Here is a 9,878-nt window from a genome sequence, read left to right as displayed (position 1 = left end):
GCCAGCTGGCGGCTCCGTGCGAATCCATCGTTCTCAGTTGGCATCCCTGTAGGAGAATTACCTCCTCGCTAAAGAAAGAGGAATGGCAGAGAAAGACATCAAGACAAACGTAAATATTGCACGTTTTCAATGCTTTGTCTGAACTACATTTGTGTGCGTGCTATAGGCTAATATGCTATTGGTTACAGAAGAAAGCAACAATTGGAATTTAATTATTGAAATATTTTATTGTTTGAAAACTGTCTGTTCAGCGTATAGCCTACTCTATATTTATTATTTATTTATTTATATCGATATCTCAGCGAAATTGGGATGGAGACGATTTAAGCATTGTTCAGGTTATTTAATCGTCAATCAAAGTTTCTAGAATGTTCATATGGACCAAGAATGAGACAATGCTATTACAATAGGCTAATTAATGTTGCCACATTTTTGCGTTAATGATTTTGCTTCAGACCTTACTCGTTTAACCTGCTAATATTTCGCAGGAGGATTATGTCGGGGAGATAAAGGGGGGTCTGCGGCCTTCGATGAAGCTCATTGTCATGGGTATTGTTAACAAAAGACCCAGGAGGTTGGTAGACACACCTGTTTTCTAAGACAATGTCGGCATGTTTTATTTAACATTCATAAATGAGCCAAGCAATTTTTTTATTCGTTATTTGTTTATTCGTTTTGCGAGGCTTGAATCTGGAAATACGTTTAACAACTCCTTTGGTGTAACACGTCTTTAACTGAGCCTTTGAATCTACTAATGGTGTGAGCCTGGGAAAACTGCAGATCCCACAAAGTTCCATTATGAGATAAGATCACATGCCCTTATTTGGCTGTTGTGTGCCAGATGATTGTCAGAATTAATTGAGCAAATGAAAAATATTTACACAAACAGTAACACATGAACATGTTGCAAATCAAAATATTTTCAGTGAGGACTTTGTTTACATGGTTAAACAAAAGATCAGTGAGGACTAGGCCTATGTTAGAGATAGTTTATTTGGTTAAAGAAAAGCTTTTAAAGTATTGTTGGGATGTCCTATGCACTATGGAGTTCATATCCTGAAATAGGTGTTAATTTAAGGACAGACCGGGGGGACATATCCCTGCCAATGTCAAGACATTATTCACACGTCCCCACCAATCATTTGAGACAGAGCAAGCACACTTTTAGCATGCGGGGTGATCAAAAATGATACAACCATGTCTCCTGGCCGTGGCAATGACTGAGTCCTATCCTTGGTGTTGGATGGGCTTACATCTGACATGGATCCATTCTATCCATGTTATAAAGCATAGAGGTGACCCTGTCAAGCGACCCGCCGGAAGAGGACACAGAGGGCGACGTGGGGTTGCAGGTCAAGGTCAGCTTTATGGACAAGGCCGTGATGCGGAACGCTCGTCTGGCAGGAACGTGGGGTCCCTCTGAAAACACTCTGTCCTACTTCCCCTTTGCAGCCGGGGAGCCATTCAAGGTACACTCACCAAACTGTGCACAAGCTCTTGAGACCCTCCTGAAAAATATGTTTAAAAGGTTTAGGTTTTACAGAACATAAATATCTTGGGGTTAAAAAAGCATATTTTAAAGAAAATAAATGTCACAACATAGTTTCTTTATTTGTTGGGCTACCCATAACTTCATTATTGACATTATTACTGAATTACACTGCTATTCCTTAAGTCGTTCACATTTACATTTAGTCATTTAGCAGACGCTCTTATCCAGAGCGACTTACAGTAAGTACAGGGACATTTTACCCGAGGCAAGTAGGGTGAAGTGCCTTGCCCAAGGACACAAAGTCGTTTGGCACGGCCGGGAATCTAACCAACAACCTTCTGATTAATAGCCCGACTCCCTAACCGCTCAGCTATCTGACCCCCCCCCTGACCCCCCCCCCCTGACCCCCCCCCTGACCCCCCCCCCTGACCCCCCCCCTGACCCTCCCCCCTGACCCCCCCCCTGACCCCCCCCCCTGACCCCCCCCCCTGACCCCCCCCCCTGACCCTCCCCCCTGACCCCCCCCCCTGACCCTCCCCCTGACCCCCCATGACTTCTCAATTGGACAAAAGACAAAAACAGGGCAGAATGGTTGCAAAGTTACTAGTCCAAAAAAGGAAGGATCACATATTAGTCAAACCTAAAACACTTCTCTCTCTCCCTCTTTTACCTCTCACTCCCTGTTCCACACCCTCCCGTGCTTTCCTTTCCACTGTCTCTCTCCCCTATCTCTCTGTCTCCTCTCTCTCCTCCTTCTTCCTCACTCTCGTTCGGTCAGATGGAGATAGTGTGTGAGCACCAGCAGTTCCGCATCCTGGTGGACGGCCAGCCACTGTGTGGCTTCGCTCACCGGCTACCTCAACTGGCTTCACTCACCGCCCTGAGGGTGCTGGGAGACCTGCAGCTCACCAAGGTGGCCTGATCCGGGGGCCTGGAGCCCCAAAGACGAGACGACAGCAATGGAGGGACACACTGCTGCAGCGATGAATGAATTAATGTGACTTTTAATTGATTCTGAATGAACACCTGGTTTTTGGTCATTTGTTAAGACAAGTGCCTTTACTAGATGAATTAGTGACCTGTTTGCTTTAGTGACTTGAAGATGTTGACGCTAGCCTGAATGTAGTGGCTGTAAGCCTGATGTACCAAGAGGTACCCAGTCTAGGTTGAATATATCTATATTGATGTATATTGATCGTAGAACCTAATAAGGAAACATCAGTATTTGTCTGTAGCCTATGATCCTCTTGAATGTAATTTTTTATACCATGTATGGCTAATCAAACATGCTGCATTCAACAAGGTACTGTAAGGTAAGACAGGTGTGAAGCACATAGCCCTCTAATGTGAATGTGTTTACAATTCTGTCCTCTTCGGTCTTTCTAAAACAATCCTGTGTAAAAAAATTGGCAACTGAATTTCATTGGTTTCTATATACTGAATCAGAAAAACTATGTCTTACATTTGTTTAGCCTGCTCAATAATGGTGTCATTTAAATAAAACAAAAGTACTGTACAATAGTGCATGCCAATGTTTTTGTAGATCATTGTAGTACTGTATCAACATGTAACCAGTAAATATTAGATCTTGGAGCATTACGAGATTCTCGGTGGATCTCTTTGCTGCAGACAATGAAGGTTAACACTTCACAAGTCAATACTTTTTTTTTACCCAAATGTACTGTGGAGAAACATTTACTTTGGAATGAATTGTGAAAATGCAATAAAGGCGACCCGAGGCGTCCCTGATGTGTTCAAATTAGTTTGAACACATATCAGAGTCCCTGTATAGGTCACTGGCTCTAGTGATCTCACACCAGCCACCAGTAATGGGGATGCAGGAGCAGAGGCAGGCACCAGCTCGCTGGGACTGTTCTCCACCTGGAGAGCTGCATGTTGACACCTGAAGCAGATGTGATGACACACAGCACCTCGGGCACCACTGGTCTGCACTGGTTGGTTTTACTCAGAGGAAAAACAATACTCTGACTCACTGTCACAAAGCACCGTTTTAAAACATTCAGATGGAGACATGAGACAAAATGACACTTCAATTTGCAACAGTATTTTAATATTTCATTTTGGCTACAACTTTTGATTACATTCATAGAATGTGTAATACATTACTTAAAATGGAAGATGGTTTAAATATTGGATGATACTAAGAACCGGATTACAACATTTAGTATGCTACTAGATAGACCCAAGGAGAAGAAGGTTTTCTGAAGTCATACTAATAGTTCAATTCAATGTATCTGTTCCATCTGTTATATTTCCTGTTCTGTGTGGTGAACCTCGGCTTGGCTGAAAGAGTTCCACTAACTGTGTCCTCGCACCGCCTCGATCCAGTCTGTCTTCTCCTGGCGTGTCGGAGCCTGGATGAAATAGTGTGCGTTCGACTGAGTGATGATTTTGAACAGGTTGCCCTGAACATTTCCCTTCACGCCTGTTAGAGGAAACACAGACTCAGTCAAACCAAATCAAACGTTAGTATAGTATTAGTACAGCCCATTTTTATAACAAGCAATGTCCCAAAGAGCTTCATAGTTCCCCACAGATCAACACCAATAACCTAACCCTCAGAGAAGACAAGGAAATTCACCGAAAATGTCAGTGAGCTCCAATACGAGTGTTCTGTCTGAGTCAGGGCTCAGTCCTGGCTAATCAACTACTGAGTAATCAGTAGTTGTTATCAGCTTCCACACCTGCAGGTGACTCACCTGAGGGTACTCCGTTGTCATCCAGGGCCGACACCAGGCAGCCGCGCAGGGAGAAGCCGCCCGCAGGGTTGATGTCATCCTGACAGGTGACACCAGACAGGAAGTGGATGAGACAAAGCACAAACAACATGTCTGGCCACAGAAACTGAGTAAGAATGAGAGAGAGTAGAATAGAATCGAGTCGAGTAATACTTTTTAAATCCCCAGGGGAAAATTGCACAAGAGAGAGATTCCAGAGGTGCTTGGTATGTTGGAGCAACCATGTACATACCTTGCTGGGGTCATAGTAGTGCAGGTAGCCAGGCTGTGATCGAAGAACAAAGAGACGCACCTTCCAGTTCTTTCTTTTGTGACCCTGTGGTGTAGATAAAGAGAGTTCAGTTTAAAACATTTTACAACCTCAAACCCTAATGCTCCTCTTGCTTACTACAGTAAGGAGAGGCTGGGTTGGGCCTGTTTACCTGTTTGAGTAAGTAGCCCCTCTTGACTACTTTCCCAGCCAGCTCGACGGCTGACAGTGTCTTCTCGGGTTTCACACTCCCTCTCTTCTTGAAGCTGTCAGACTGGAGTCACATGGGATCAATGTAGTATCAAGCTTCAGGGTAATATAATGTCATTGCAGAATAATTTCATAAAAATGATGTGTCCACTTTATTTTGAGAGAATATGCGTTGCTTTAGATAAAAGTGTCTGCTAAATGAACACATCCCATTATAACAAGGTAGCCAGTACACTCACAAAGCCATAGAGAGCCGTAGAGTCATCCAGGAACTGCTGGCTGAGACCCGCGCTGCGCAGCGCCTCCACGCTGCGGAAGCCCAGCGGCCGGAGAAAGCCCTCCTCCAGCAGGGCCGAGGCCAGGGTGGCGGCCTCCACACGGGTCAGGACCAGCTGCATGAACACCAGCCAGTCCACCACCGACGAGCCTGCCCATACAGGGAGCAGCAGCACAGGCCTCAGGGTCAATAATGCCACCAGCCTTCACCTGTCTTCATGCCCAACACAACAAACTACTGTATAACAGAGCTCTCCAACCATGCTCCTGGAGAGATACCCTCCTGTAGGTTTACACTCCAGGAAAAGGGTTGGGGACTGTTGAACTAAACCATTCACCCTGTGCACTACATACTAGTTACACCATGCCCATTTTTGCCTGCAAGTGTGTTCATTAAGTTATTCAAATCAGTTGTGGAACTTTGACACCCATGTCCGTTCAGCTCAAGTGCGTTTTTGAGAGGGAAACTGAACAAAGTAGATGTGTAAGAGACAGAGGTCAGACCAACCTGAGAAGCAGTTACTGTAGGTGCTGCATTGCTCTGTCAGGCTGGTCATCCTGATGCCGCTGTGGATGTCATACATGGAGTCCACCACCTGGCTGTGTCCAAACACAACAGCTTCGGTCAACGTCACCACAATGTACCCGACGTCAGAACAACATCACCGCAATGTACACAACGTCGGAACGTCACAACAATGTAGACAACAATATACACAACGTCAGAACAACGTTACAACCCTGTCCTCAACATCCCAATCTTGCACTCAACACAACAAGAGCGTGTGTTAACTCGATTCTCCCATCAAATGTTTTACCTTAGGTTGATGTTATGCAGCCCCAGGGACTTGGGTGGAGCTGCTTCTGATTGGTTGTCTGGCGGAGCATCATTGAGGCGGAGCGTCGTCATGGCGGCGGTGATGCCAGCAGCCCACTCATCTCGTTCCTCACGAGAACACGCCTCCAGGAAGTGCTCCCCACAGCTCTGCGTCTGCAGCCTGATTACCAGCTACATCACAGGAACACTGGGTTAAGATAGGAGGGGTGGGTGGGTCGTTTTGAAGGAGGGGAGGGTTAGTGTTGAGGGAGGGTGGGGATGTTTGGGGAGGGGATTCAGATGAATGTCCAAATATTGCAACAAGAGGACACCAAATGACTTATATATTTGCCTAAGGCAAATTAATTAAGGCTTGAGTAACCAACTCAATTCAAAACTGGCCAAGACGTTCAACCACTAACAAATGAGGTGTTAGGATTGTAGAAAAAAAATCCCTGACACACCCTGAGTGTCATAATTCATCACACTTCAAGCAGAGCTGTGATAGTCAGACAACTTTACATCCTACTTACACAGTCAAGCCCAGGCTGGCCTAAAGACAACAGTATCACCAGTGTCAAGCATCAGCATAAACATTCCTTCAGACCTTGGACCAAAAGCCGAAATGTAAACCAGGTAAAACATATCCCGTTCTCAAAGAATCAGACACTTCCATCACAAAAGAACATTGATAGCTACAGTTACCAAAATCCAATTTCTACAATGTTCATCCCTATACGATTTGCTTTAGGCAACAAAGTCGTAGGATGTATTTAGTAGTAGATTTTCATGCGATAATAATAACGTTTTCTTTACTCACCGGCCGATAGTCGTACTCCAGAAACGGACAGGTAATTACACAGTCTTTCAGCATTATCCTCCCCCGTTGACACGAGCCCCTTTTGCCCCCCTCGTACTTGTAATAAAGCAACTTGTCTGGCATCAAGACAAACCACCGAGCCTTCCAATTGTGAACAACATGTCCCTGAAGAACAAAGACGTTCACACACATAAGCCCATTATTGACGGACAAATACCTACATTTTGATATGTTATCCAAAATAAACATGATTTAATATCAAACACATATTCACCCTCTTAACCAGGAACCCCTCTTTGAGAACAGAGCTGTTTTGGTCCGTGTCCATAGCTGCGGTTAGTCGTTCTCACCTGTGCTGGCTCTTCAGAATGGATATATTTACTCACCTGCGTCATGTGTGAGCACACACCCATCGCAATCTGAACAAAGTCTTTGCTCTGGGGGCACACGATCTGGGCTGGGGATCTAAGGTTACGAAAAACTATATATTAGTCAACAGAGAAAGACGAGCCTATCTTCATATTTTAATCATGATACATCGTGATGAATTTGACATGTTTATTAATAAACGGGGAATGAAGCTCGTGCAGGTTCTGCCAAATTGTAAACCTTTTTACAGTGTTTGATAATTGCTTAGGCCTACATGATTTCTGAAACGATATCGCTCTCTATAAACTCTACACACAAAAACCCAAAACACAACATGCAAGATCACACGTCTCTTGCCAAAGCAAAAACTCTTAATTTAAAGAATGGTTAGGGTGCAATATTTCTTTCAGCATGAAATGAAATGCTACTGTAGTGCTATAGTTCTGCAAATACATTTGCATGGTAGGGCAGGTTAATTTACCTGTTAATATTTCGAAACGTCCAGACAACACTTCCTACAGTGTAACGGCTCAAGTTAGGCTGGACCCTCTGCCCAGCTTCCTTGGAACTCAAGCAATGGTTAACAACATGGTCAACCAAAGAAGCTTGGACCTCATCAGTGATTATTCTCCTTCCTCTTTTTCTCTGTCCCACACCCCCTCCTTCTCTTCCTCCTTCTCCTTGTCCTCCTTGCAGTTGCAAACTGAGTCTAATGCAGATAATGTGCTTTCATTTTTGCAGACTTGGTCTGAAGATCAGGTAGATTCATTTTTTTTCTCTCTAAGTATGTCTCAAGTATCACTTTTAGTGTGCAAGCGATTGTAAAAAAAAAAAAAATGTAATAGCATCTCCAAGTCAGTGGGTGAAAATATATGTAAAGACAGAAGGGGGCGCACTCATGCTGTAGAAGTAATAGGAAGCCAGTATTTACTATTAACATTGGGGTATTCAAAAAGTAGATTTGGTTAATTGTATTTAATTAATTCCTACCTGCACCACATATAGTTCAAGTTCAAGTATTTTATTGTCAGGTACACAGAACAACACAAGGTCAGACTGGGCACTGAAATTCTTAAGACAAGACAATGCAAGCACCTGGCATAACATAACATATATCTAATGGGTGACAATAAAATCACATGTTAAATGTCCTGTGTACAATCAGGCAGGAGGGAAAGCAGGCTTGTAAAGCAGTGGACAGTGTATTGTACAATGGTAGCTTGATACTTTACATTGTAACTTCAGTTTGAAATCTAAGAGGCCTCAACCAGCTAGTAATTACAAAAATATTCCTTGCATGTTGCCTGTGAGTTTGAATGTGTGTGTGTGTATGTATTGCGTGTGTGTTTTGTTGGAGATAAATTGTGAAAGAGAGAGCTTTTCTAAAATTCCTCTCCCATAGCAACGCTTGTCTATTCAGTGTGTGTAGTATTCAGATCCTGGAGACGAGTTGGTCTTCTCCAGGAGGGCATACTGATCCTTTTTTGATTGAAGACAGGACAGAAGGAGAAAAGAGGGAGAGAAGGAGGAGAGGACAGAAGGAGAGAATAAGAAGGAGAGAAGGAGGAGAGAAGGAGAGAAGGAGGAGAGGAGAGGAGAGAAGAAGGAGAGAATGAGAGAATGAGAGAATGAGAGAAGAAGAGAAGAAGGATGCACATCAGCCTGTGGAACTTTAGTTAGGCTTAACGTTTTGGGCGTTAATAATCATTAAGGCTTGATTGTTATACTTTGTGAAATCTAAATAAATGTAAAATCACTAACTAACTACAGTCAAAGAGGAATTAGATTGGCATGCCTGAATATTTAAAAAACATCTCATGGGGTAGACCATAACTTGTTCGTACAGGAAGACCTCATCGTTCATGTGGAATGTGTATGACACGTTTGTTAGGTTGCCAATGTGATTGTACAAGAAATACTTTTCAACATAAGCAAAGATAATAAAGAGGTAATTGCAGAGGTACTCCTGGTTGGACGCCAGGTCTACTGCTATTGGGTTAAGCATGCGTGCATTGAGATTAAAGTCATTGGATAAAGGTGTGTCAGGAATGGCCAGTGGGCTGACTAACCATTAACAAATATCAAACACCAATTACGTAAATGGATATTTAGTGACCTATCAGTCAGGATGTGGTGGACTTGTTGTGGCCAGGCTCACGTGGCATGTTTTGCTGTACTGCTGTTTCAGGCCTGACTTTTCCCTGATTGTGTAGGCAGAGAATCCCTTCCTGGTGGGTCACATGTCCCCACTGTGACCACTCTGATTGGACTGTTTCTAAGATCAATATATCATATTTGTTTGTGATGTTGTTGCAATAGCCCCCTAGCATTCAACGGTTATTTTGTCAGTCATTACCATTATCAGGACCCCATGCCCTGCATGTTTTACATTAGGGGTGGGAATCTTTTGGTACCTCACGATTAGATTCAAATCGATTCTTGGGATTTTTAATAACACTTCGATTCAATATATGCTTACATTTGATTCCAGTTTGCTGTTTAGTGTTACTTGTTTCTATTTGACTGTGATAGGCTGTTAAGTGTTGAAGAAAAAAATCCCAATGCATCAAAACCTTGAAATGTATTGTTTTTCTTGCAGTTTAGTAAACTCATTGTTATAAAACAAATGCAATTGAATTTAAGCTGACTGCAACCATTCAACATATGACAGTCTTCTATTATAATCAAAGCATCCCTGAGACAAATAGAATAACTAGTTTGTACTTTGTTCTTTGTGAATCGATGTGAATCGCTAAAAGACTGATTCGCTATTCATATGTGAATTGATTTTTCCCCCCACCCCTATTTTACATGCTTCCCTCTTCCAACACACCTGATTCAAATGATTGGGTCATTATGAAGCTCAGCATAAGCCTGATAACGAG

The 9,878-nt window shown here is 43.2% G+C and overlaps 2 protein-coding genes across 3 annotated transcripts; one reads left to right on the top strand and one right to left on the bottom strand.

Annotated features, from left to right (window-relative positions):
• The first annotated feature begins 8 nt into the window (after positions 1-8).
• On the top strand, positions 9-3,214 carry si:ch211-10a23.2 (Galectin-related protein A-like). Its single transcript, XM_062469573.1, has 4 exons — positions 9-109; positions 489-574; positions 1,289-1,469; positions 2,271-3,214. The coding sequence occupies exons 1-4, from the start codon at positions 83-85 to the stop codon at positions 2,412-2,414; spliced, it is 438 nt and encodes a 145-aa protein (XP_062325557.1). The 5' UTR covers positions 9-82; the 3' UTR covers positions 2,415-3,214.
• Positions 3,215-3,547: 333 nt separating this feature from the next.
• Positions 3,548-7,030, bottom strand: plek2 (pleckstrin 2). 2 transcript variants are annotated; one of them, XM_062469357.1, is made up of 9 exons: positions 6,899-7,030; positions 6,625-6,789; positions 5,806-5,996; positions 5,496-5,587; positions 4,951-5,138; positions 4,674-4,775; positions 4,484-4,567; positions 4,213-4,357; positions 3,548-3,938 (listed from the first exon to the last, which is right to left on the bottom strand). In XM_062469357.1, the coding sequence occupies exons 1-9, from the start codon at positions 6,950-6,952 to the stop codon at positions 3,811-3,813; spliced, it is 1,149 nt and encodes a 382-aa protein (XP_062325341.1). In that variant the 5' UTR covers positions 6,953-7,030; the 3' UTR covers positions 3,548-3,810. The 2 variants fall into 2 exon arrangements, with proteins under 2 accessions (XP_062325341.1, XP_062325342.1); XM_062469358.1 differs by having other exon boundaries at positions 4,213-4,291.
• Positions 7,031-9,878: the final 2,848 nt, after the last annotated feature.

Source organism: Osmerus eperlanus, chromosome 9 (assembly GCF_963692335.1).
Source record: "Osmerus eperlanus chromosome 9, fOsmEpe2.1, whole genome shotgun sequence".
NCBI lineage: Eukaryota > Metazoa > Chordata > Actinopteri > Osmeriformes > Osmeridae > Osmerus > Osmerus eperlanus.
This window is presented reverse-complemented; position numbering and strand designations above follow the sequence as displayed.

Bases quoted from the DNA above. Each gene is read 5' to 3' on its own strand.
- si:ch211-10a23.2 (XM_062469573.1), top strand. From the start codon at position 83: ATGGCAGAGAAAGACATCAAGACAAAC. The intron at 110-488 runs GTAAATATTGCA...AATATTTCGCAG, and splicing joins AGAAAGACATCAAGACAAAC to GAGGATTATGTCGGGGAGAT. The intron at 1,470-2,270 runs GTACACTCACCA...TCGTTCGGTCAG, and splicing joins CAGCCGGGGAGCCATTCAAG to ATGGAGATAGTGTGTGAGCA.
- plek2 (XM_062469357.1), bottom strand. From the start codon at position 6,952: ATGGACACGGACCAAAACAGCTCTGTTCTCAAAGAGGGGTTCCTGGTT. The intron at 4,568-4,673 runs GTAAACAGGCCC...TCTACACCACAG, and splicing joins GGGGCTACTTACTCAAACAG to GGTCACAAAAGAAAGAACTG. The intron at 4,358-4,483 runs GTATGTACATGG...ATTCTTACTCAG, and splicing joins ACTACTATGACCCCAGCAAG to TTTCTGTGGCCAGACATGTT.